The 24,023-nt window shown below is 41.1% G+C and overlaps 3 protein-coding genes across 8 annotated transcripts in view; 2 read left to right on the top strand and 1 right to left on the bottom strand.

The window, feature by feature from the left end:
- agap2 (ArfGAP with GTPase domain, ankyrin repeat and PH domain 2) overlaps window positions 1-8,541 on the top strand; it is a 32,657-nt gene extending 24,116 nt beyond the window's left edge. For 3 of the 5 annotated variants that reach the window (XM_008414638.3, XM_008414634.3, XM_008414637.3), the window contains 10 exons: window positions 127-231; window positions 1,367-1,547; window positions 2,543-2,668; window positions 2,754-2,876; window positions 3,107-3,166; window positions 3,376-3,527; window positions 5,052-5,142; window positions 5,775-5,997; window positions 6,525-6,783; window positions 7,477-8,541. In XM_008414638.3, coding sequence (XP_008412860.1) covers window positions 127-231; window positions 1,367-1,547; window positions 2,543-2,668; window positions 2,754-2,876; window positions 3,107-3,166; window positions 3,376-3,527; window positions 5,052-5,142; window positions 5,775-5,997; window positions 6,525-6,783; window positions 7,477-7,692 — 1,536 coding nt within the window. In that variant the 3' untranslated portion in view covers window positions 7,693-8,541. The remainder of the gene's footprint in view (window positions 1-126; window positions 232-1,366; window positions 1,548-2,542; window positions 2,669-2,753; window positions 2,877-3,106; window positions 3,167-3,375; window positions 3,528-5,051; window positions 5,143-5,774; window positions 5,998-6,524; window positions 6,784-7,476) is intronic. The other 2 variants (XM_008414639.3, XM_008414635.3) reach the window with 1 other exon arrangement.
- Window positions 8,542-11,370: 2,829 nt separating this feature from the next.
- zbtb39 (zinc finger and BTB domain containing 39) lies at window positions 11,371-17,558 on the top strand. 2 transcript variants are annotated; one of them, XM_008414633.3, is made up of 4 exons: window positions 11,371-11,968; window positions 12,433-12,907; window positions 13,655-14,008; window positions 14,735-17,558. In XM_008414633.3, exons 1-4 carry the CDS (start codon window positions 11,418-11,420, stop codon window positions 15,623-15,625), a joined length of 2,271 nt encoding a protein of 756 aa, XP_008412855.2. In that variant the 5' UTR covers window positions 11,371-11,417; the 3' UTR covers window positions 15,626-17,558. The 2 variants fall into 2 exon arrangements, with proteins under 2 accessions (XP_008412855.2, XP_008412854.2); XM_008414632.3 differs by having other exon boundaries at window positions 12,433-12,916.
- A 1,511-nt stretch (window positions 17,559-19,069) lies between these two features.
- ackr5 (atypical chemokine receptor 5) lies at window positions 19,070-24,023 on the bottom strand. The gene is made up of 2 exons (XM_008414631.2): window positions 23,415-24,023; window positions 19,070-20,606 (listed from the first exon to the last, which is right to left on the bottom strand). Exon 2 carries the CDS (start codon window positions 20,601-20,603, stop codon window positions 19,515-19,517), a length of 1,089 nt encoding a protein of 362 aa, XP_008412853.1. The 5' UTR covers window positions 20,604-20,606; window positions 23,415-24,023; the 3' UTR covers window positions 19,070-19,514.

Here is a 24,023-nt window from a genome sequence, read left to right as displayed (position 1 = left end):
CATCTTTCCTAACCTTTCCCCAGCGTGTTTCTATTAATACAGGAGCTCTGAGCTGCTTTGAAGGCACTCGCTAAATTTAGCCAGACCGTGTGTCATGCTAAATCTGCAATTGTCTGTTTTCATCAGGGCATCCTGTTCAAGAGGAGTGGCAACTCTCTGAATAAGGAGTGGAAGAAGAAATACGTCACCCTGTCCAACAATGGCACGCTGTCTTATCACTCCAGCTCCAGTGTAAGAAAAACAGCGTCCAGCCCTGATCGGTACAGCCGTAAAGCATCCGCAGCCGCCTCTGGAGAGCACTTATCTGCAGATTTACAGTCGCAGCGACACGTTAGAGGACACATTCTCGTTTTCTGCAGCTCCAGATTTGAACTCTTATTGATTTCATGGAAAGGATTCTGCAAAAAAGGCTTCAAATTGTTTTTTGAATATTTTCTATTTTATATAAAGAATATTATATTATATAATCTGACATCTAGAGTCCCTGTAGGTTATGTTTGAATTGTAAATATAACTCTGAGGGTGTTGAGGCAGAACTGGAAGGGGGAAAAAATTAAGAGTTTGAAAAAATATCTGTGTTTGTAGAGTTATTATTTTTCTGAGATCTTGTAATCACGTAGCTGGGTCATTATAAAAACAAATATTTGGCATATTGTTTAAAAAAATAATATTGTGCACACATGGGATAGGGCTGGGCAATATGGCGTAAAAATAAAATCAGATTTTTTTCATACCAAATTTTAATAAAAAGAGAAAAGAAATTACAAATGACAGAAAATATGTTTAAAAAATGGCTTGTATTTCAATCATCTTATCTGTAAGATGTACAACGACATAATTACAAGAATATAGTCATAAAATCAGCAGAATAAAGGCATTATTATTATACCAGAAGAAAATTAGAAGAACAAAGTTGTTTTAATGAGAAATTAATTTTTTGCTATTTTACACGTTGGTGTAAAATCCTCTTAATATTACGACTTTATCCTGGCAATATTAAGACTATATTTTTGTATTATTTTTGATTAAAAAAGAAAATTGTATACTCTGTCATAGAGTTGACCTGAATGCAAAGTCCAAATAAAAGAAGCTGTAAAACTCGCTTGTCAAACAAGATGGCCGCCCTGTGCGACCTTACATCACGATCTGGGTCCTTTTTAACTATAAGTTTTCGATCTGCAGTGAATATCATCAATTTCTTTCGAAAGAATCTGACTTTATTTGCTTAATTTTAGCATCTGACTCGACTACTTTGTCCTGCGTGACAAAAAGTTTGGAGACCCTCCTCTAGAGATTTACCTTAGCACCGTTTCACAGAACCTTAGCATAAACCATGTAAAAGCATTTAACATCTCATCCATCACAGGACTACACACAGAACACCCACGGGAAGGAGATCGACCTGCTCCGTGTGACGGTTAAAGTTCCCGGGAAACGCCCGCCGAGAGCCGTGGCACCTGCCGGACCCTCAGCTGTTCCCCCGGCGGCTTTACCTGGAGTCAACGGGATCAGCAAGGAGCCGGCCGCTGCTGACGGCACCAGCACAGGTACGCTGAGTCAGTTCGCCAACTCAGCTGGGCATTAAACACATATTTATAATACTTTTTATTAATATTTATTGACATCAAGGCAGAATTTTGTAGCTGAATATCCCATTTAGTTTTAAATATTGCATAACTTAATGTTCCATGTTTTCTCTTTCCTTAAATATTTCTTTCGAAAAAGAAATAAACTACATTTTAGAAAACTTTCTATGACAAAAAAAGAAAAATAGCCTAGCAAACCTTTTTTCTATGGGAAAAAAAAACAAACAAACCAACAACAAAAATCTGAATTAATGGCAATCATTACGCTAACAGTGACTGAGAGAAGGATGGGTTGGTTGTAAAGTCACACAGTCAAAGCTTAGCAGCAATAATCTGGGTTATTTAGTCTGTCATAAGAGAAAAAAAGGCAGATTCATTCTTTAAAGTCATATCTTTGCCATGTTTTTCTTTCATTTGTCACAGTTTAAAGCTAGCTGTTCAGTTAGCAGCAGGCTAAATATTTAGCTTGCTAATCAAATATTAAAGTTGAAGCAAAATATTTAGTTTGCTAACTAAATATTTTGTTTGAATCTGACATTCATAAATGAATGAAAAACAGTAGTAAGTACAATGGAGTGCCTCTATTGACGTTTCTGATGAGGCAAAATGAAGCTCAACAGAACGAACAGAGGGCCGCTGTTTATGAAAGAAAAACAAAAATTTAAGACAAACTATTATTTCCACTGGCGGATTGTTTCACTTATAACATGACATTTTTTCCACATTATAAGTGAAATAATCTGCAAGTGGAAATAGCACTTTTTAAAATCAATATTAAGGAATTATTGACTGAAAACAAGCTAAAAAGTTGCTTGTAAGTTTGTTTTGTTCTAAGATGTTTGCACTGGAAACTAGACTAAAAACTACTTGGTATGATTTGGTGTTTTTGCAGTGTATTCTCTAGGTGAAATGTGTTCTTACTACATGATAAACAGAAAATCTTCACCTTCTCTCAGTTCCTCAGTTGTGTCCGTCCACTCTGTCCGTCGCCGACGACCGGCCCGGCGCTTTGTCTCCACAAGGGGGCGAGAGAGGACTGCAGCGCTGCCCTTCATCGCTGTCCGCTAAAGCACAAAGTGTTGGCAAGTGTAGCACTCCAGATTCAACTTTGAATGTCTGCCACCGCCACAGCAACTGATCATTTTCTTTTCTCCTTTTTAATGTCAGACGGCCTTGAAGGGACGGCCGGAAAAGATCCGGGCCAAGCGTCTCCCATGAGTGACAGGAAGAAGAACAGGAGGAAGAAGAGCATGAATCAGAAAGGGGATGCAGCTGTTGGCCAAGCTGAGGGTAATGTCGCTTTCCCTGGGAAATTATCTGAACATTTTGGAAATTTTCCGCTTTACTGCACTCTTGACGATTCTTTTGTTTCACTACAAACAACTTATTCCTAACTGTCTGTCGTTCCAGTCTAAAAATGGATGATCAAATATCTCTGTTAAGATTTCTTGACAGCTTATTTCCCGTCTCTCTGTTTCTCTTTTTTTTCCTTTCCCCTGTGCGTTTCTCTCGCTCTGCAGCCAAACGCAAAATGTGGAAATTAAAGAGCTTTGGTAGCTTGAGAAACATTAATAAGACAGGTAACACATGAGGGTGCAGAGTCTTTCCATTCCAACCATCCCAAGCATGCGTTCCTCCAAATAACCCCGACATCTTTCGTTCTTCACCTCTCAGACTTTAAGACATTTTGTGTTTGTTTTTGACAAATCTCCACAGATTATCCCACTATAACCATGTCTAATTTGTGCAGATGTGACCAAAAGTTGTATTTGTTTTCTTGCACTTGCAGAGGAAGAGAATGCAGACTTTATTATAGTTTCCTCTACCGGCCAAATGTGGCACTTTGAGGCGCAGAGCCTGGAGGAGAGGGATTCCTGGGTGACAGCGATAGAGAGCCAGATCCTGGCAAGCCTGCAGTCCTGTGAGAGCGGCAGGAATAAGGTACAAAAAAACAACAATTTTTTAAAAATAAATAATTCCCCAAAACACTGGAACATGTGTACTTTCTATAGAACAGAAAAGCAGAGGTGTAAGTCATAAGATTGACTATAAATTGTCCCAGAAGTTATTGTGCTAAACGATAGTATTGTTGTTTTGAGACCATTTTCAAGTAATATAATGGCACACTGAAAAAACAAAACCTTACCAAGTAATTTTAGTCTATTTTATTGTGAAAATGTCTTTGTACACTTAAAACAAGATAAAACTAACTTTTAAGTAACTTTTCGGCACATTCCACAGGCTCTGTGCCGTTACCTAGCAACCCAGGCCCAGTCCAGCCCCGTAACCTAGCAACCAGCTGGAGTAGCCAGCAGCAGCTTATTTGGATTTAAAGTGACAGAGGTCCTAAAGCAGCTCAGTCTGGAAGGAGCTCAGTGGTTTTTCCCCCCCCCCATTACAGAAAATGAATGCATCAGGCATCTTTTTGTAAATATATATATATTTTTTTCTTTGTTTCAAAACCTAAAAACAGAAATGAAATGGTGGTTCTTTACAAACAACCACAAATTTCCTAGAGTAAATATTTCTTAGACATCTTAAAGTTGTTTTTGGGAATGTGATTGAGTTTAATTGAGCTGGGCTGGAGCAAAAATGGCTCTTTGGTTTGGAAAGGTTCCCTGATGTAGACAGAACTAAACACAGAAGCTCCTGACTAGGGTTTGGATGTTTTAATTTATTTATTTTGGATATTTAAGATGTGGCTGCACAGTGGCGCAGTTGGTTGAGCTGTTGCCTTGCAGCACAAAGGTTCTGGGTTCGATTCCCGGCCTGGGGTCTCTCTGCATGGAGTTTGCATGTTCTCCCTGTGCATGGTGGGTTTTCTCCGGGTACTCTGGTTTCCTCCCACAGTCCAAAAACATGACTGTCAGGTTAATTGGTCTGTCTAAATTGCCCCTAGGTGTGAGTGTGTGTGTGCATGGTTGTGTGTCTCTGTGTTGCCCTGCGACCTGTCCAGGGTGACCCTGCCTCTCGCCCGGAACGTCAGCTGGAGAGGAACCAGCACCTCCTGACCCCACTGAGGGACAAGGGTGAAAGAAAATGGATGGATGGATATTTAAGATGTCTTCCAGTTGCACTATTAAATGTTCATTAGAATTTAAAGTTTATTCATCTTTGAGAGAGTGTGCTTGCATTATTGTGCCATTATCATTACATTGCTTGAAAATAGTGTCAAAACAAAAATATTATCATTTACTGCAATAATTTCTGGGGTCATTTATAATCCAGCGAAGTCTTGCTGGACTTGATGGAGCCTAAACCTTTAGTTTTCATGTTGGGCCCTGATGGGTGTCCAGTTGTTGTCCTGTGTGGCTGAACTTGTAGCTCTGCATCTGTAATTTAAATAAATTTGCTCCAGATGAATATATTTTTGCAGCAAAACAAGAAAATCAGCTTCTCTGAGGTCAAATGTCGCCCAGTTTTGTGTCTTGTGAAACTGAAATGATTGATACTTTCTGTGGCCAGGCACGGAGGAGCAGTCAGAGCGAGGCCGTGGCGCTGCAGGCCATCCGAAACACCAAGGGGAACAACCTGTGTGTGGACTGCGAAGCATCGAGTAAGTTCACTTTTTACACTGCATCCATCCATCCATTTTCTTTCACCCTTGTCCCTCTGTGGGGTCGGGAGGGGTGCTGGTGCCTCTCCAGCTAGCGTGCCGGGCAAGGGGCGGGGTCACCCTGGACAGGTCGCCAGTCTATCACAGGGCAACACAGAGACACACAGGACACACAACCATGCACACACACACTCACACCTAGGGGCAATTTAAACAGACCAATTAACCTGACAGTCATGTTTTTGGACTGTGGGAGGAAACCGGAGTACCCGGAGAAAACCCACCATGCACAGGGAGAACATGGAGACTCCATGCAGAAAGACCGGGGCCGGGAATCGAACCCAGAACCTTCTTGCTGCAAGGCAACAGCTCTACCAACTGCGCCACTGTGCAGCCCCCTTTTTACACTGCAAAAACACCAAATATTACCAAGTATTTCTAGAACAAAGATCTTAGTGCTTTTCAGATAATACAAAACTAACTTACAAGTAACTTTTCCAGCAAGCTATAGGACAGGAAAAGTTACTTGTAAGTAAACTAGACCAAATATACTTGGTAATACTTTGTGGTTATGCAGTGTTATGTTTTTGCTTCAGTGCTGCAACCAGACTCACCTCCTCTTGTCCCTGCAGATCCCACCTGGGCCAGTCTGAACCTGGGCGCCCTCATCTGCATCGAGTGTTCGGGGATCCACCGGAACCTGGGGACCCACCTGTCTCGTGTTCGCTCGTTGGACCTGGACGACTGGCCGGGGGAACTCACGCAGGTTCTGGCTGCCATCGGGAACCACATGGCCAACAGCGTGTGGGAGAGCTGCACCCAGGGCCGCACCAAACCCACGCCGAACGCAACACGGTGGGTTGAACCAAACCGGCAAGGTTTAGAGTTTCAGTTTGGTAAATAAACGTTTTAATACCAAACTGGGTAAATGAAAGCAGCCATTGTGCAGCGCATACAGCGGTAAAACCAGCTAACTAAACTTGCTGGGGCTCCGCTGAGGTTGCTAGGTAACAGCAGAACTCGGCTGGGGTTGCTAGGTGACACATTGCTGATCGAATGTAACTTGACATTTGTGATGTTTTGGAACGGTTTTGAAACTGTTTGCCAAAAAAAACGTCTGGATGTTTATTTTTATAACGCTTAGGCTGTTTTTAGAAGCAGTAGAAACCCAAATGGAAGTACAAAAATATACAAAAACTCTTTAAAATTGAGCATTAGTTGCTGAAAAGCTAAAAAATTTGTCTTGTTGAGTCTTGTACAAATTATCTTTAATGACAAACTATTATCCCAGAATAAAAAATGCGTTCCTCACCAGAACGTGGAGGTTTTCTCTACGTTGTTCGATGTTTTCACGCGGCCCTGCGATGTTTCCGTGTCACCAGGGAGGAAAGAGAGTCCTGGATCCGGGCGAAGTATGAGCAGCGCGCCTTCGTTGCTCCTCTACGGCCGGCCTCGGAGGACAGCGTGCCGGCATCGCTCCTGTCCGCAGTGACCGACCGGGATCTGCTCCGGCTGCTGCTGCTTCTGGCCCACAGCACCAAGGAGCAAATCAACGCACCGCTGGCCGCCACGCCGTCGCGTACGGCTCTGCACGCCGCCTGCCAGCTGGGAGACGTGGTCATGACCCAGCTGCTCGTCTGGGTGGGTGTATTTCTGATTGTACTTTCCACCTCTAGTCTGAAAAGAAACCTTAGATGTCTGGTAACATTTATTTTTAGAAGAACAAAAGAAAGAGGCCGAGCCGCGTCTCTTCAAGGTCTGAAACAACAGAAATGAACTGTGACGCTGCTGGTTTTTTTTTATGAGTAATCAAGTTTCACTGAGAAGAAAAGTAAAATGGAAAACTTCTTTTGTGGAACTTTTTGCTCTCTCTTAACAAAAGATCCAGAAAATGAAGAGAAAACAGATTTAAATCCGATGGATTTTGCTCAATTTCTTATTCTATGCTAAATATAAAATTTTTAAAGGAGCAATATTATCCAAAGTTGACCGTTTTTGAGCTTTATATCATGCTATAATCTTATTCTCTCATTAAAAACATACCTAATGTTGCCTTGATTCTTTCAGGCATGTTTGAGAAAGCCTCTAGTCTCCATGGCAACCATCCAGCCAGTGGAATGTAGGCGGAGTTTCAGAAAGAGCAGGAGTTTCTTAAAGAGACAGAGGCCCAATTTCAAGTTGTTAAATTATGTAGTTAAATTTCATATCTACGACATTTTTGTAATAACTGAAGGCAACATGGTGCTATAAAATGGCTCTTAATGCCTGGGAAACGCTTAACACTGCCCCTTTAAGGAATTTCAAGTGTTTCCTCTCGTATTTATTCTCTCACAGTATGGAATCGACGTGAAAGCGAAGGACAGCCAAGGTCAGACGCCCATGATGATCGCCAGAAAAACCGGGAGCAAAGGCTGCATGGATATTTTGCTCCAACACGGATGCTCCAACGAAACGTCCCCCACCGCCGCTGCCGCCGCCACGCCGGTCCTCTCCCGCCGCTCCAGCACTGCCAGCCTGGGCCGGACCAGCTCCAGGAAGTGGGTGTCGTAGCCCGGACGTACCGGACGGACGCCCAGAACTTCAGACATCTGTTAAAACATGACGGGACAAAACAACGTAATGGGTAAAAAGACAGGAAAAAAAAATAAACAGTTACTGAAGACTGAACAACATATCAAACCACGTGAAAGCAATATTCATCCGGTGAGTCGATCACTAACGTATTGCTGAAATGCCGTCCTGTAGAGCCGTAGCCGTCTTCTGTCATTCTTAGCGCAGCCAGTCTGTCCGCTTCAGTCCCACTTCCTCCCGATGAAGTGCAATAATCCAGCTGTGACGATGAGGAGCAACTGCTTTAAGTGTGAACTGCGTCAGCCGACAGCGCGCTCATCATCCGAGGATTTTTCTTGTGACTGGACCAAATTTTAGTTTTTCTTTGGCTTTAAGAACAAAACCTGAAAACGAATCGGCAGAGAAAATACAGCTAGAAAAACGAAATCTTTGTTCCAACCAGAGATGCAAAATCTATACAACACCTGCAATGTTCAGCGAAGACGCACCCAAAGGGACTCAGCTTTGTAAAAAAAAAAACAAAAAAAAAGAAGTTTGTTGAAAATATGTTGGGTTTGTTTTTCATTGTCTTTTATAATTTCTTATTGCCGTACATTCCACGAAGCGCAGTGAGCAGATGTGAACATGCAGTATGTAACCATGTGTTGAAACATTTTATTCTGGATCGCAGAGACGACTACATGAAGATGCTACTCACATTTATATTACTGTTGTGTATTGATCTCATGGTTTTAAAAAGTCAAGTACGAAGCAGTTTGGGACACGTTGTGAATCATGTGAATTCTTCATGACTTAAATGAAAATAAAAACATTTTTTATTAGCAATAACGGGATTGTTTTGTTTGTCTTTCCCTTCACAGTTTGTAATTTTGCCCTTCTGAAATGAATTCCTCGTATGTTGGTCGTTTTTGTTTTTTATGGAGGCGGTTTTAAGAAGTTTATTGACAAAAATGTAATTATTCTTGAGGTTGGAAATCAAACAAGGAAAAGTGTGGAACTTGATTGTTGAGGCTCGTTTTCTTTTCCAAAAAAGAAATTAGAAATTAATATCTGTAAACTGGCTTTTATCATCCCCTCTGTGAGTGTTAGAGCCAGGCTACAGAGATTTTTTAAAATGCAATTATGCATTTTTTAAATGCTTAATTATGAGAATATAATTGGTAAAAAAAAGATTTAAAAAAAAGTGTTTTACAAAAATGAAATCTTCAAAAGTCAAACAAAAAATTGATTAATCAATAAAATCAATTTATCGCCCAGCCATAGTCGAGGTCACAAACTAAATAAAACCAGATAAGGAAAGTGTGTATGAGAAAAAATCCATTTTGAAATTTAGAGTTATATGTTGGGGAATGTCAGATTTGGTATGTGTGCTGCCCAGAGGTCTATAAAAGATTTTGTGTCTAAAGATAAACAGGTATTCAATACTGAGGTTCCTCGTGGTTCGTTTGTCGTGAAACAGGCTGTAGATTGAAATAAATTCCTTCACTGTTTCACTGAAGTTGTGTCTGCAGAGCCATTTTTCCCTGAAACGTCCTCACACCAGCGCACACAACAGTTTATTCTCTTTATTGCATGAGACCGGAAAGAGAGATGACTTAACAGATTATAATAATGAGAGTGAGAGGAGCATGTCTTGCCTTACAAAGGCTAAAACAGGAAAGTTTTTATGCCGTACATCCACTTAAAAATGTTTGTTGCACACAGAATAGTGCAAAATCAAACTGTCTATAACTTGTACTTCTATTTTGAAATGTATGCTTGATTCATATCAGACTCTATGGCTTGTTGCTGTTGTTCCCCCTGCATGGTGAGGCACTTCCCTTTTCCGTGGCATATCAACATTCTGTAAACAGTATGCACATAAAAAAGACCACAACTTGTTAAATATTCAGTTCATTTTTAACATATTTTCACATGATGACGTCAGAGCTCATTTCGTATTTATTTGTGAAAAAGAAAGTGATTTAATTGTACTTTACCTTGTTTTAATTATAAAACGAAAGATATTAATGAACGAATATTTCCTAGCTGAGGAAAGAATTAAGACTCTTTCTTTCTTTCTTTCTTTCTTTCTTTCTTTCTTTCTTTCTTTCTTTCTTTCTTTCTTTCTTTCTTTCTTTCTTTCTTTCTTTCTTTCTTTCTTTCTTTCTTTCTTTCTTTCTTTCTTTCTTTCTTTCTTTCTTTCTTTCTTTCTTTCTTTCTTTCTTTCTTTCTTTCTTTCTTTCTCTTTTCTTTTGTCTGCAGCGACACCTCCAGACGCTAGAGGGCAACGTCTCCGGTCTAGTCTTAGAGTCATACGTCATAAACATGCGACTGCTCGTCAAACTGTACTATAATTAACGTGGAGAGCCACCTGAGTCTGTTTGAAAACAAAGGAAAACAGGAGCGTTTTTTCAGCTTAGACGATGTTTCTAATGGGTGAGTCTTAATGATAATAACAATAGCAATGGCAAGAGCCATGATAATGATGTTTTATTGACGTAAACCGAGCGTAGGTGGCGGGTTTGAGGTGTTTGTGAGCGGAGATGGTCTGAGCTCCGTTAGTTTTATTCAAAGCTGCAGATCGGGTTCAATAAAAGTTGATTTATATCAGTTTATCTTTAAAACTGAAGCTCATATATTGTATAGATTTCATTTGAGTTATTTTCTATAGGTAAGGCTTGTAGCTAGGGTTGCCTCCCGTCCCGTTATATACGGAATCGTCCCGTATTTGGCTGTTAAATGTTTTTTTCCGCGATTTGTTCCGTATTTCTATACATGTCCCATAAACACGCCTATCACACACATATCAGCACTAAGTGTAACGATGCTAACCAAAATAAAACGGGATTTATTTTGGTCTTTGCGGGAGCTGAACGACCCCCAGAACGCTACGGACCGGCGCTGTTGTCACGGTTGCCTAGAGACGGACTGTCTACCCGCGTCTTTTTTAAAACGTCCTCTAAAATAAACGTTTTATTGCCTAATATGCAATGACGGCATTCTTTTAGCTTGAATCTTTATAGCAAAGGATGCATCTGCAGCAAAATAAATAAATTCAGCCCTTTCTGCCCAACATAACATCAATAAAGTGTATTCTTTGGATTAATCAATTCATAACTGAATAGCAAAATGAGCTTAATAAGATTTATTTTTCTACAGAATTTGAACCAATTGAAGCTAAAATGATATTTGAGGAGTTCTGGATAGAATGGATTTACAAACATGCCTTTTTTTTTATCTTGAATATAAAATATTTGTATACATTTCTGGCTTAATTACTGCATTGAGTGTGTTCTTTCAGTAACGATTAATCATTTACTAAACTAGTTGATTATTACGTTCATAATTGATTAATCACAATTCATTTGATTAATTGTTTTAACCTTTTGCATAATAAATCAGCTTCTAGAGAAGAATTGCTGCAGTGATGAGTTAACCCAGGGGTGGGTAGTCCTGGTCCTGGAGGGCCGGTGTCCTGCAACTCTTAGATGTGTCCCTGGTCCAACACACTTGAATCCAACAGCTGAATCACCTCCTAAATGCGGTCAGGTTCTCCAGAATCCTGCTAACGACCTCATTATTTGACTCAGGTGTGTTGAAGTTGAGACACATGTAAAAGTTGCAGGAGACCGGCCCTCCAGGCCTGGAGTTGCCCACCCCTGAGCTAACCTCTGTGTTTTTCTCTCCACGAGGTCAGTAGACGTTCAGCGGCGGCAGCAGGGATGAGGATCCAGCTGAAGGGTCCCGGCCATGCCGCCACCCTGCTGGCGGAGCTCAACCGCTGCCGGCTGACACGTCAGTACTGCGACGTGTTTCTGCAGGTCGGCAGCCGAACATTTGCGGCGCACCGCGCGGTGCTGGTGTGCGCCGGCACGTACTTTCACAACCTGTTCAGCCGGGCGCCGACCACGACGTCGCCAGCGTTTTCGCTGGAGTTTGTCTCGCCCGCCAACTTCGAGAAGGTTCTGACGTTCGTCTACACGGGGGAGATCCTGATCGACCTCATCGACGTCGGCGTGCTGTACGAGCTGGCGGAGAGGCTCGGTGTCGTAGAGCTGGTGCGGGCGTGCCACGCCACCTTTCCGGACTTGCAGGTTTCTGCTAAAGCAGGTCGAGACGGAGAGCTGCCGCTGGACTCGGGGTTGGTCGGCGGCGGCGTAACCTCTGATCCATCGATGTGCTCCTCCGCAGCATCCTGCTCGTCCCTCTCCTCATCGGTCGGTCAGTCTGCGGCGCCGACACCCGCCGCAGCTCCTTCACCTCTTTTCCAGAGGTAGGTAGAGTACACAAAAATTGTATTCGAGTAAAAGTAAAACAAATTACTCGAGTAAAAAATATGTGGTAAAAAGTCTACAGAAGTACTGAGTAACTGATCAAATGGTCAATAATGTAATATTTAAACATTTCAGACTGATCAGAATATAAATTTAAGTGGAGATTCTGGTATTTTACATTTAAATGACAATAATTCATGTAAGTAACAAAAAATACATAAAATCAGGTAAAATGTTTATTTTTCTAAATCGGTTTCTTTCCAAACAAAACTGATGAAACATTAACAGAAACTGCAGGTGCGTTTCTGGGTCTGGGGAATGTTTGGTTAAAACATGTTTGGTTTTCATTCAGTGGGAAGAAAATCCAGAATTTTGACTCGTGTAAGAGGAGAAATCATTCATAAATAAATTACTCAAGTAAATGTAGCTAGTTACTGCCCCTCTCTGCCCTCTTCCAACCAAGAACCGGCAGGTTAGAAGCCCAGGAAGCTGGTCTGACTCTGGACCTGAAGGCCGAAGACTTCCAGTCCCACATTGGTTACGGACAGATGCCGAGCCGCCCGGCGCTGCAGCTGAAAACCGAGCAGAGCTGCAACGACTGCGTGACGCGGTGCAACCCTGCGCCCTCTGACCTCTGCTCCCTCCCGGACTCCTCCGCTCAGCTCGGACCCGAAGCGCCGACCTCCTCCTCTGGGGAGCCTCCAGCCGGCCTGCAGGGGGCGCCGGTGACGAGCAAACAGGGAGACTGCGTGCTGATGTTTGAGGAGGCTGAAGAGAGGGAGCGTAAAGGTGAGATGGAGGAAGAGGAGTGGCGACAGCTGGCTGGAGAAATAATCGAGCTGAGCGACGATGAGACCTACATGGAGGAGGAAGATGAGGAAGAGGAGCTGGTGTGTGTGGAGAACGGCGCAAGAAGCGAAGGGAGCAGGAGCGGCCTGGTAAACACGGTTTGTTGCTTAGCAGCAGATTAGCATCACACTATGATTATTCTGTCGATTAATCGGATTAAACAGGGAACTTTTGAGATTAATCTGATACTTTTTAGAAACTTCTCGGAAATTTCTGAGTTTTAAAAGTTAAAAATTTGCTAGAAAAATGTCTAATTATGATTTTAATTTCAGAAGTTGTCTAGAAATGACAGAAATGTCTAAGTTTGAAAAGTTTAAAATTACAAAGAAAAATAAAAAAACAAAACGAAGTTTAAAAGCAAAAAAAATACTTTTGGAAAGTTTGAATTCGACTTTTGGAAATTTTGTCAAGTGGAAAAGTCGAAAAATTTCAATATTTTAAAGTAATAAATTTACATTAAAAAAAAATAAAATTCCAGAAATGAATCTACAAATTTTGAAGGTTTTTCTATCTACAATAACCCTAATGGACTAAATGGAACTTGAAGTCAGGGTGCTGTGGTGGCGCAGGGGCAAAGCACAACCCATGCATTGAGGCATTGGTCCACATGGCAGTGGTCGCAGGTTCGATTCCCAGCCTGGTGACATTTGCCACATGTCCTCCCCATCTCTCATTCCCCTCCCTCCTGTCAAACTACCTTCAAATAAAGACCACTAGAGCCAACAAAACCTTTAAAAAAATGGAACCTAAAGTCAATTTAAAGTTTCCTTTGAGGGTTAAAGGTCAACAGAGCAGAAGCTTGTTTTTGATGGGTTTTTGTGGTTTTTCTCCTGCAGGTGAGCAGAAACCAGCTGTCGTGTAAGGCCTGCTCGGCGCCGCTCCCTGCAGACCCGGTCGCGGTGAAGCGACACGCCGAGGCTCACCTGACGGAGCTGGGCCTCTGCCGGCTGTGCGGCGCCTCGTTCCCGGACCGGGCCGCCGCCGTGGCCCACTCCCTCTCCCACGTCAGCGTTCAGCTCTTCTCCTGCGAAATGTGTCGGCAGGAGTTCTGCAGCCAGAGCAAACTGCTGCGCCACCACCACCAGACGGCCGCCACCTACAGCATCCCGCAGGGGGCGCTGATGAGCAGCGGACAGGGCTCAGAGCTGAAGTGTGCGGTGTGCACCAAAACCCTCAGCAAGGACTTCCAGGTAAATGTCAAAGATAGGCATGTGAATATATTGAGACAAAATTTAATGGATTTTGTTGGAGTTTTTGTGGGAAAAGTAGAATAAAGTGGTAAATAATTGAGAAAAATTTTCATAGAAGTATATTGTTTTGTTTTTTTTACATCTGGATACATGCAGTCTATTTATACATTTATTTTCTTCTTAAGAATAAGGGGGAAAAAGCACAAAACAAGATTTTTAAATTTTAATTTCTGAAAAAAAAAATTAAATTAATTTTTATTAAAATTTCTAATTAAATACAAATTTAAATAAATTTTTTAATTTATTTTACGGCGTGTTACCTAGCAACAGGTGCACATTTGGTCAGCTAGTTCAACCGCTGCATCTGATAAACAATGGCTGCTGGAAAGACGAGTGTTTTGTTGTTGACTTGCCATCCTGAAACCACATTCTGCATTCCTGTTGGTTGTGCAGGAGGCTCCACTTCTGTTCTTCAATTTGCAGCCATTTTAATGTGCGAGTGTAAACATTGAGTTGGGGGCGTGGCCAGAAGAATTTGGATTTAAAGTGACAAGACGCACTAAAACGGTTCATTCTGACCAAAACCTTTCTCTAAGAATGATTTGCACAAAAAATGTAATTATCGTGTTTTATGTTGCTCATAGACCTAACTTAACCTGCTTAAGCAACCATAATGGGTCACCTTTAAGGCTTTATGGTTATTTTTGTGCTTCTGTTCCTCCTCAGGCGCTCAGAAACCACCTGCTGAGCCACGTGTGTCTGCAGACCCTGACCTGTGGGGTCTGCCACCTGCCTCAGCTCTCCCTCTGCTCCCTGCTGTGGCATGCCCTCGCCCATCTCTCCCTGCCCGTCTTCACCTGCCCTCACTGCGCTTGCTGCTTCGTAGAGCGCCCCCCGCTGGACAGACACATGGCAGCTCATGCCGACGAGGCGGCTGCTAAGGAGAAGCAGCGTCTGGCGCACAAAGCGGAGGAGATGCACTGCTTCCTGTGCCCACAGACGTTTGTCTCCTCCTCTGCCTTCCAGCTCCACCTCGCAATGCACACTTCAGAGTCCCTGAACAATGGCGGCGGCGGCGGCGGCTGCCTCGGCAAGCGGAAAGCCGACCACTCCCTGGACTGTCCTCCATCTTCCTCTTCCTCGTCTCCACGTGACATCAGCGGCCTCTCGAAGATCAATCTGGGTTTGGGGATGGCGATCGGCTTCAGCGTGCCGGAGAAGCTTGGCTTCCCGTCCGCGGCGGGGCAGGACAGTACCGCCGTGGCCGCGGGCATCCGTGGGAAGTGGTACCGCTGTCGCTACTGCGGCAAACGCTTCGCTCACTCGGGGGAGTTCACCTACCACCTGCGGATCCACACTGGGGAGAAGCCGTACCAGTGCAAGGTGTGCCTGCGGTTCTTCAGGGGCCGATCCACCATGATCTGCCACCTGAAGACGCACGCCGGCGCCCTCATGTACCGCTGCACCGTGTGCGGACTCTACTTCTCCACCCTCAAGCTGGTGTCGTCGCACATGGAGCTACACAAGGACCACCTGCCGGCCGACTTCAACATCGAGCAGACCTTCATGTACAACGACCACTCCAAGGAGCCGCTGCTGCCCGCCGGCGACACCTGAAACACGGACGGCGCTAAGAACAGAAGGATTCAGATTACTGTCAGAAACTGTGTGGAAAAAAAAAACATGCAGATTTCTGAGTTTGAAAAGTCAAAAATTTACTAGAAAGAATTTTAAAAAATGGATTTCTGAGTTTTTGGTGAAACTTTACTCCATTTTTTATTACTATTTTTTATTTATAATCTTTCTGTTTTGTGCAGCGAGTTTGCAGCGTTTTAAATCTGCCGTTGTTTTTGCTGTTTGCAGCATTTTTCTGTTGTATTTTTGTTTGTTTGTGTGTTTTGCAGTTTGCATCTTTCATCCAATAATTTTGCAAACATCTGATAAATGCATAGTATCCCCCCTCCCCCAAATATATATTTAAAAAAGTCCAAATCTGTCCTGGGAACTCTAGCGGGAATTTTGACCCATACCGAGAATTTTCAGCAGTTAATTAGTTCAGCTGTTAAAAAAATTCATCCATCCATTTTCTGTACACCCTTGTCCCTAATGGGGTCGGGAGGGTTGCTGGTTCCTCTCCAGCTAACGTTCTGGGCGAGAGGCGGGGTCACCCTGGACAGGTCGCCAGGCAACACAGAAAAAGGACACACAACCATGCACACACACACTCACACCCAGGGGCAATTTGGAGAGGCCAATTAACCTGACAGTCATGTTTTTGGACTGTGGGAGGAAACCGGAGTACCTGGAGAAAACCCACCATGCACAGGGAGAACATGCAGACTCCATGCAGAAAGACCGGGGCCGGTTATCGAACCCAGAACCTTCTTGCTGCAAGGCAACAGCTCTAACAACTGCGCCACTGTGCAGCCTTGTTTAAAAAAAAAAAAACATAAAAAATTTTTTGCCCAAAATAAAAACACCTTCACAGCAAAATTAGGCAACAGTCAGCAAACATAAGCTATAATCAAACACTTTTTACATTATCTGAAGGATCCATTGTCGTCGTTTAGATGTGGTTTTATACTTCTGTGTTTGTGGAAGAAACAGTCAAGTTGCACTTTTAGGATCTGGTTGAGCTGAAAAGCCAACAGAACCAACTGGAATATCTCATTTCTCATGTGCCTGTTGAAGAATTTAACATGTTTTTATGTGTGTGAATAAATCCTTTAACTCTATGTAAGACGTCGGTGAACATGTGGCCTAACAGAAGGCCACTCGGGTTCAAACTGGAGCTTTTTATCTCTGTTGAAACACAGAAAGCTGTTGTCTTTATCCAAATTAATCTCTCTAAAAGTTGGGCTTTTAATGTCAGTCAGTGATATTTACACTATTATTGATATAGCTTGTCATTGTAGCATCCAGAACTAATGGTTTTCTTATTTTTTTGTTAGTGTCCCAAAGTTAAATTTTTTTAAACTTCAGAGTAAAAGTCACAGTGCATTTCTTATATATTTTTCTGACTTTGCAGAAAGGAATCTGTTTAGAACGAGGAAGCCGTTCACACTGTAGCCGTCAACACATTTCTGTCAGAAACGCCTGTCTTAATTCATATTTATAGATATTTATTGTTTTTATGCCTTTATACTTTTCCATATCGCTTTGTTTTCAAAATGAATAAAATTGATGCCTATAGGAATATTGTTTTCTATGATTTATCGCCGTTTAGAGTGCCATAAAACCGATCCGTCATCAAATTTCTGCTGATGAACTTGTGGAAAAATGCTGCTCAAAGTCAGTCTAACCTGACCTTTGACCTCTTTAGAGCCTGGTCCTTTCCTGCTATTGTGCCAACCGTGAACTGATGCTCCTCTTCCCCCTTTTCTTTCCTGCTTTCTTATCTTCTAAACCGTTGAAACATTCCAGAAATTGAAGTTAATGTTATAAAGATCAGTTGAATGGTTTGTGAAAATAAACACTAAGCTTCCTAACATGTTGCTCAGCATCTTTGATCTCTCCAATAACATTGAATAAAGGGCAAAGTTTTACACTCGGGCGCATTTTGTTCACCTCAAATGTTTATTTCTCTGTAAACATTCGTGTCTGATGAAAACACTAACTAAATACATTTTTAAACAAAAAAAAAATTTTGTTTTAAAGGGTAGTTTCAGACTTTTTATACCTAAAATTAGCCTGATTACAATACAACTTGTTGGTAATACGCTAGTGTTTGCTTCTTGGCTAAATAAGAAGTACTGTTAGCATACAGGTGTTGGGAAATTAGCATTTCACATAAAGATAGCATATTAGCTGCTGTTATCAAAGTGGATATTTAGGTAATAAATGAGTTAGACTGCTACAGTTAGCATTTTAACTGATAACACAGAAGTTTAGCCTTGACAGTTAAAGTTATCCAAAATGTAATGATCAGTACACATGTGCTATATTTTATCTACCTATAAAACATAAATTTCAGTTAGCAAAGTGGAAGAAGCTAATTCACGCTACCTAACATGCTACTGTTATTATATGCTAACTTTTTTTGGCATTTTTGGGAGAATAAGAGTTGCAGTTTGAGTAAAGTGCTACCTATTCAATAAAAATATAATGTATTAATCCCAAAAGGGAAACTAAATGAAACTCATATCTTCCAAGCGTCTTTAAGAGTCGTTGTGGTTTCAGTCATGGAATGAGTGTGAAAAACACTGACTGGACTGTAGGACATGTTATCAGGGCAGCAGAGACAATATTTCCACAGCAACATGTCCTAAAGCCAAGCAGAGACGCTGAAGTAGGGGATATAATCGATGGAAGAGACAGTTTGAACGTCTTCCTTCGCTCTGTATCCATGTAGCCTCATTTGAAACTCCGTCAAGGTTAAAAAAGGTAATTTAAAAAACCCTTATTGCATCATAACTTAAGTTAGGCGGATATTAGCAAAAGCTAATTACCTAACTTCGTAGAATTTCTGAAAGCCAAGTAGAAGTTTGCTACTGATAGCTAACATGCTAACGGAGCATGTTAGCGCTAACGCTGGATAAAATGTTATTGCAACTACCGCTAATGTTATCAAATATGAGTTCTATCTTGTTCTAATATGTTTGTAAGTAAAACATTTACTAGATAACATAGCAAATTGCTAACGTTCCAAGTAAAGATGCTTAATGATAACGTTCAAAACGAGGCTGTAAAGCAATCAGTAAGAGATTCATTTAGTTTTCAAATACTTTCTAAAGTAAAAGCGTCACCAATTCAATTGTAGTTTTATATCCAAAGTATTATTTTTTTAAAAAGAGCAAATTATTAAGAAATCTGTTAAAATTTTATTAATTCACTTCAAAATGAAAGGTTTGTTTACTGCAAAACCACGTTTAATATAATTTAAATGGTGAAGAAGTAATTTTGCTTTTCAAATTCAAGCTAACTGAGCCTTTTCATAACAAAAGAGAATTATTATAAATCTATATTTCAAATTTCAGTCTTAAATGTTAAAATATCATCTTCAGTTTTTCTAGTACATTGTTGAAGTTGATTACAAATTTTCCAATTTAAACAGAGACAGTCGATGTTTAAAGTGTTTTTTATTCCATATACACAGATCATTACCACATCAGAAATGTTAAATAAGCATATAGTGATGTTTGCCATGATTTTATCTGCAAATAAACAGCTGTATTTTATTTTTTTTTAAGTTTAGAATCTCATAATGGCCTGCAAGTGTCTGACTGCATATGATTTGTTTACACACATTCCTGGTGTGGCACTATTCTTCCTCTTGTGTTGGAAGATTACAGACATTGGCTCAAGGTCCTGTGGGAGTTGAGCAGCTTTGCAGGAAAAACAAATATTTCCTGCCCTGCTCTACTTAAACTGATGACATTCATGCACGGATAATAAGCAGGAAGTGGGATATGAGAGGAAGTTGTGTCCATTAGTTGCCTCTGCTATACGCCAAAGTCCAGAATTTGCTGAAATAACTCAAAATGTCTGATTGCTGATGATCTTTTCCTTATGATCCGACATCAGACTGGCTGGTGCTCGCGTTGCTCATCTTCCTCTGCCTCCCTGGGTCTTCTTTGCCCCCATTGGGAGTGTTGGGCTTTGGCCCCACTTCCACCTGCTCCGCCATTTCCTCCTTGGGGATGTAGCTTATGACGGTGTTGATCAGGTTGCGGCGAAAGCTCTTGCTCAGGAAGTTGTAGAGGAACGGATTGGCGACGCAGTGGAAAAGCGAGAGGCCCTGCACCACAATGAAGGAGAAGTAGAGGACCTCCACCACGTTGCAGCTGAACATGAAGGGGTCGAGATCGTCAATAATCATCAGCAACATGACCAGGTGGTAGGGCAACCAGCAGGCGACGAACACCAGCGAATACACGTGGACCAACCAGACGTCCCGCCGGCCCTCCACGTCCGGGGCGGTCCTGACCGCCCGGGCGATCAAGACATTGCATGTGATGATGATGGCCGCCGGGCCGAGGAACTGGAAGATCGTACAGAGGAAGGCGACGGAGACGAACCACTCGGTGAAGTTGTGTTCAGGCAGCATGTAGCAACCCGGTTCGTCCCACTCCAGGATATCCACATGGACGTTCTCCAACAGGGCCAAAAACAGCGACAGCAGCCACAGACCCGCGCAGATGATCCACCTCTGGCGGCCGACGACGGGGAGCAGGGTGGGCAGCGACGGCCTGGTCAGCGCCAGGTAGCGCTCCAAGGTCATCAAGGCCAGGAAGAAGGAGCTGCTGTAGAAGTTGACCACGTAGATGAGGTTGGTGACCTTGCAGAGGAAGCTGCCCCACAGCCAAACCTTGTCCAGGGTCACCTCCATCATGAAGAACGGCTGGATCACGATCACCATCAGGTCCGACAGGCTCACGTTGATGATGCAGAAGACGACGCCGCTGGCGGAGTGGCGGCGCCGCCAGTTGACCCAGACGACCAGCAGGTTCTCCAGCAGGCCCACCATGAAGATGAACAGGTAGATGAGGAAGAGGGCGATGCGCCTGTAGTTGGCGTCCAGCTCGATGGTGCACTCATAGATGAACCACGGCGTGCCGTTCAGGAAGTCCAGCGAGTGGTTGTGGTCGAAGGTCATGGTCTGAAGGGAGGGCAGAGGAGAAATGCTTCAGATCTGGACTCGGTTTTGGTTTAATCAGAGTTAATCTGATTAAATGTTTCAGACGTTATGCAACCGCAGGCGCTGGAGAGGCGGAGGGCGAGCCGAGCGAAATGTTAGGAAAACTACAGCAGGTTTAATGACCACACACTGTAAAAACACAAAACATCACCAAGTATTTTGGTCCAGTTTCTACTGACAATACCTCTGAACAGCTTTAAAAAAGACAAAACTAACTCACAAGCAACTTTTAAGCAAGATATATGGGCTTGTTTTAAATCAATAATTAATATTGATAAAAGGTTCTAGTTCCATAGGTAGATAATTTCACTAATAACAAGACATGGTTTCCCTTTTATAAGTGAAATAATCAATAGAACTTGTACTATTTAAATTAATCTAAAAAATGAAATAAATATTTACATTTTTAAATAAGAAAATAAACATACAATACTTTAGTAAATTTTAACCATTTCAGCTAATGGTTTTTTGTTGAGTATATATACTCTAATTAACAATTCATTACTAAATTAGTTGACCGTTACTTTAATAATCGATTAATCACAATTAATCTATTACATTTGCACTAAAAAATAAACAGAAATACTTGGTAATGTTTTGTGTTTTTACTTAATTTAAAATAAGCTCTTAAATCTTGCTGAATAAATTCTAATTTTTTGTGTCCTACGATATTTGGACCTGAAACTAGGCTGTAGATACTTGGTAATTTTTAGTGTTTTTGTAACAACATAAATAAATAAATCTCTCATTCCTGCGGCATTCGGCAAATAGAATAGTTCTTTCCTGCTTTTCTAAACTGTCAACTAATTTTGTACATTTCAACAACTGAACAGTTTAAAGTAACGCTAACTTATTGCAGTGTAACAAGTTTACTGCTGTTGAAACTTGCAAACTCAATTTTTTACAGACTTTTACAGAAGTTTTACGGTTAAAATGCGACTTTTTGTAGTTTTTTTTCTAGTAAATCTGTCTGTAATTTAACGTTTCTGAAGCTTTAAACGTCTCAAAAATTCTGTTCAATCCATCAGCTGAACATGGAAAGAGTGTTGACCCCAAAACTGACTGTTTATCTAAACAGAAATCCAAAAAAGTGTCTTCATGGAACAAATTTGTAGTTTAAAGAAAGTTTCAAAAAGCTCAGGCATGTAAAAGGCAAACATGTGGAAGACATCAAAAACGTTAAGCAGGGATGAAATCCATCCCTAAAAACTCAATTCACACTATAAAGCATGGTGGTGGCAGCGTCATGCTTTTCAGATTCTTTTCTTCAGTAGGCAAGACGAACATAGAGGAAAACAAGAAGTAGAACAAGAAGGTCACAGCAGAATGGCCTAGTCAAAGTAAAGCCTGATCACAAATGTTCTCACATTGAGCTTGATATATAAAAAGAAATAGAAAACATATCTAGATGTGCAAACTGGGTAGATCCACACCCAACAAAACTTGCAGCAAAAACGGGATCTTCAGAGTTTGTTCAAGGCATTAATTGCAAGAGCATGCCACACTTTTCATATTATCATTTTCTGTTGGTTTTAACACGTAAAATCCAAAATAAACTGGAAATGGCTAACAGATGCGACCTTTTACACTGCAAAAACAAAACATTACCAAGTATTTTTGGTTCAGTTTCTCATTCAAATATCTTTTCTGTAAGAAACAGTCGCTCATTTTAAGTAAATATTTCCTTAATATTGTTGAAAAATAAAGTTCAAGACCCACTGGGAGATTATTTCACTTATAATACAACATTCCTTCCATGTTGTAAGTCAGTGGTGTCAAACTCATTTTTATTTTGGGCCGAATCAAAAATCTGAATGTTCTTAAAGGGCCGGTTGCACCAGAATCTATTGATAAAACCAATAAAACTGTTAAAATATCAATAAATAGCTGTTCCTCCAGGATTTGTGATTATTTTAGTGTTTATTTTTGCAATCAGATTTTGTGGAAAATATTAAGAAATATTTGTAATTATTTTTTTTTTACAGTATTTACACTAATGTATGACGTTAAATGTGACTTTTTATCACTTGCTGTATCAGTTACGGATTCAATGTTTTTGAGCAATTTTGAGAAAATTAGCAGTAAAATCAGGACAAAAATGTGGACATTTTTTGATTTTGTGTGATTTTTGCAGATTTGTGAAAAACTGGATGGACTTATTGATGTAATTTGGAGTCCAGAGGGCCACATAAAAAGCTACGGCGGGCCAGATTTGGCCCCCGGGCCTTGAGTTTGACACCTGTGTTGTAAGTGAAATAATTTGAATTTTTGACCTAAAACACGCTGCTATACCTTACTAAAAAGTGACTTGTAAGTCAGTACACTTGAAATAAAACAAAACTACAATATTTACACTATAAATTACTTGGTAAGATTTTGTTTGATTGATTTAGATTTTTTTGCAGTGAACAGCTGACAACCAAACCTGCACTGCAAAAACACAAAATCTTACCAAGTCTTTAATGCAAATATCTTAGTACACTTGAAATATGTTATAACTAACCTACAAGTACCTTTTTAGTAAGAAATCTGAGTTTAAGTAAATAATTCCTTAATATTGATGAAACAGCACTATTATAAAATGTTATAAAATGTCTCATTAGAAATAAAATAATCTGCAGGTGGAAATATTATTTTTTAATCAATATTAAAGAGTTATTGACTTAAAACGAACTCCTATAAAAAAAATCCAGTGTTCTGGTCAGATTTTAAGCATTTTAACGAACATAAAAGCTTTTTATTTTATCCAAACATAAGGCTTCGTCCTACCTTTCTGTGGAAGCAGCTTTTCTGGATTTACACGCTGCAGGTTTTCCTCCCTGCCTGGAGTCGACGCCGTCCAGCTCTGATGCTTCGGACAATCTGAGGGATCAAGCAGACGGGAGTCTCTGCCCTCCCACTTCCCATGAACACACACACACACACACACACACACACACACACACACACACACAGATAGCTGACAGGACATCCTCAGTTAGCGATGAGAAGAGGGACTGAAGGCCAGGAAAACTCCATAAAACTGATAAAACGTCTGTTTCGCCTTTTTTTGCCCCTTTGTTTTGTCTCCTTACAGCAGAATTTATCCAAATTTGTCACTTCTTAAATAATTTACCCAGCATGTGTTTTAAAGGGTTTGCATGTTATGTAGCAACACAAAATGGTGAATAAAAAGAGAAAAAAGTATATGCTGATGTACATCTTCTAGTCACTCAGGTTCTGGACTTTGACTAAGCCATTCTAAGACATGAATGTGCTTTTAATGAAACTCTTCAAAAGTGGAAATGTCTTGTTACACTTAAAATGAGACAAAAACTTACAAGTAACTTTTCAACATGATATAGAAGCTGGTTTTAAGTCAATAATTCCTTAATATCC

Source organism: Poecilia reticulata, chromosome 7 (assembly GCF_904066995.2).
Source record: "Poecilia reticulata chromosome 7, P_reticulata-male-v2, whole genome shotgun sequence".
NCBI lineage: Eukaryota > Metazoa > Chordata > Actinopteri > Cyprinodontiformes > Poeciliidae > Poecilia > Poecilia reticulata.
This window is presented reverse-complemented; position numbering and strand designations above follow the sequence as displayed.

Bases quoted from the DNA above. Each gene is read 5' to 3' on its own strand.
- zbtb39 (XM_008414632.3), top strand. From the start codon at position 11,418: ATGAGGATCCAGCTGAAGGGTCCCGGCCATGCCGCCACCCTGCTGGCG. The intron at 12,917-13,654 runs GTTTGTTGCTTA...TTTCTCCTGCAG, and splicing joins GGAGCGGCCTGGTAAACACG to GTGAGCAGAAACCAGCTGTC. The intron at 14,009-14,734 runs GTAAATGTCAAA...GTTCCTCCTCAG, and splicing joins CCCTCAGCAAGGACTTCCAG to GCGCTCAGAAACCACCTGCT.
- ackr5 (XM_008414631.2), bottom strand. From the start codon at position 20,603: ATGACCTTCGACCACAACCACTCGCTGGACTTCCTGAACGGCACGCCG.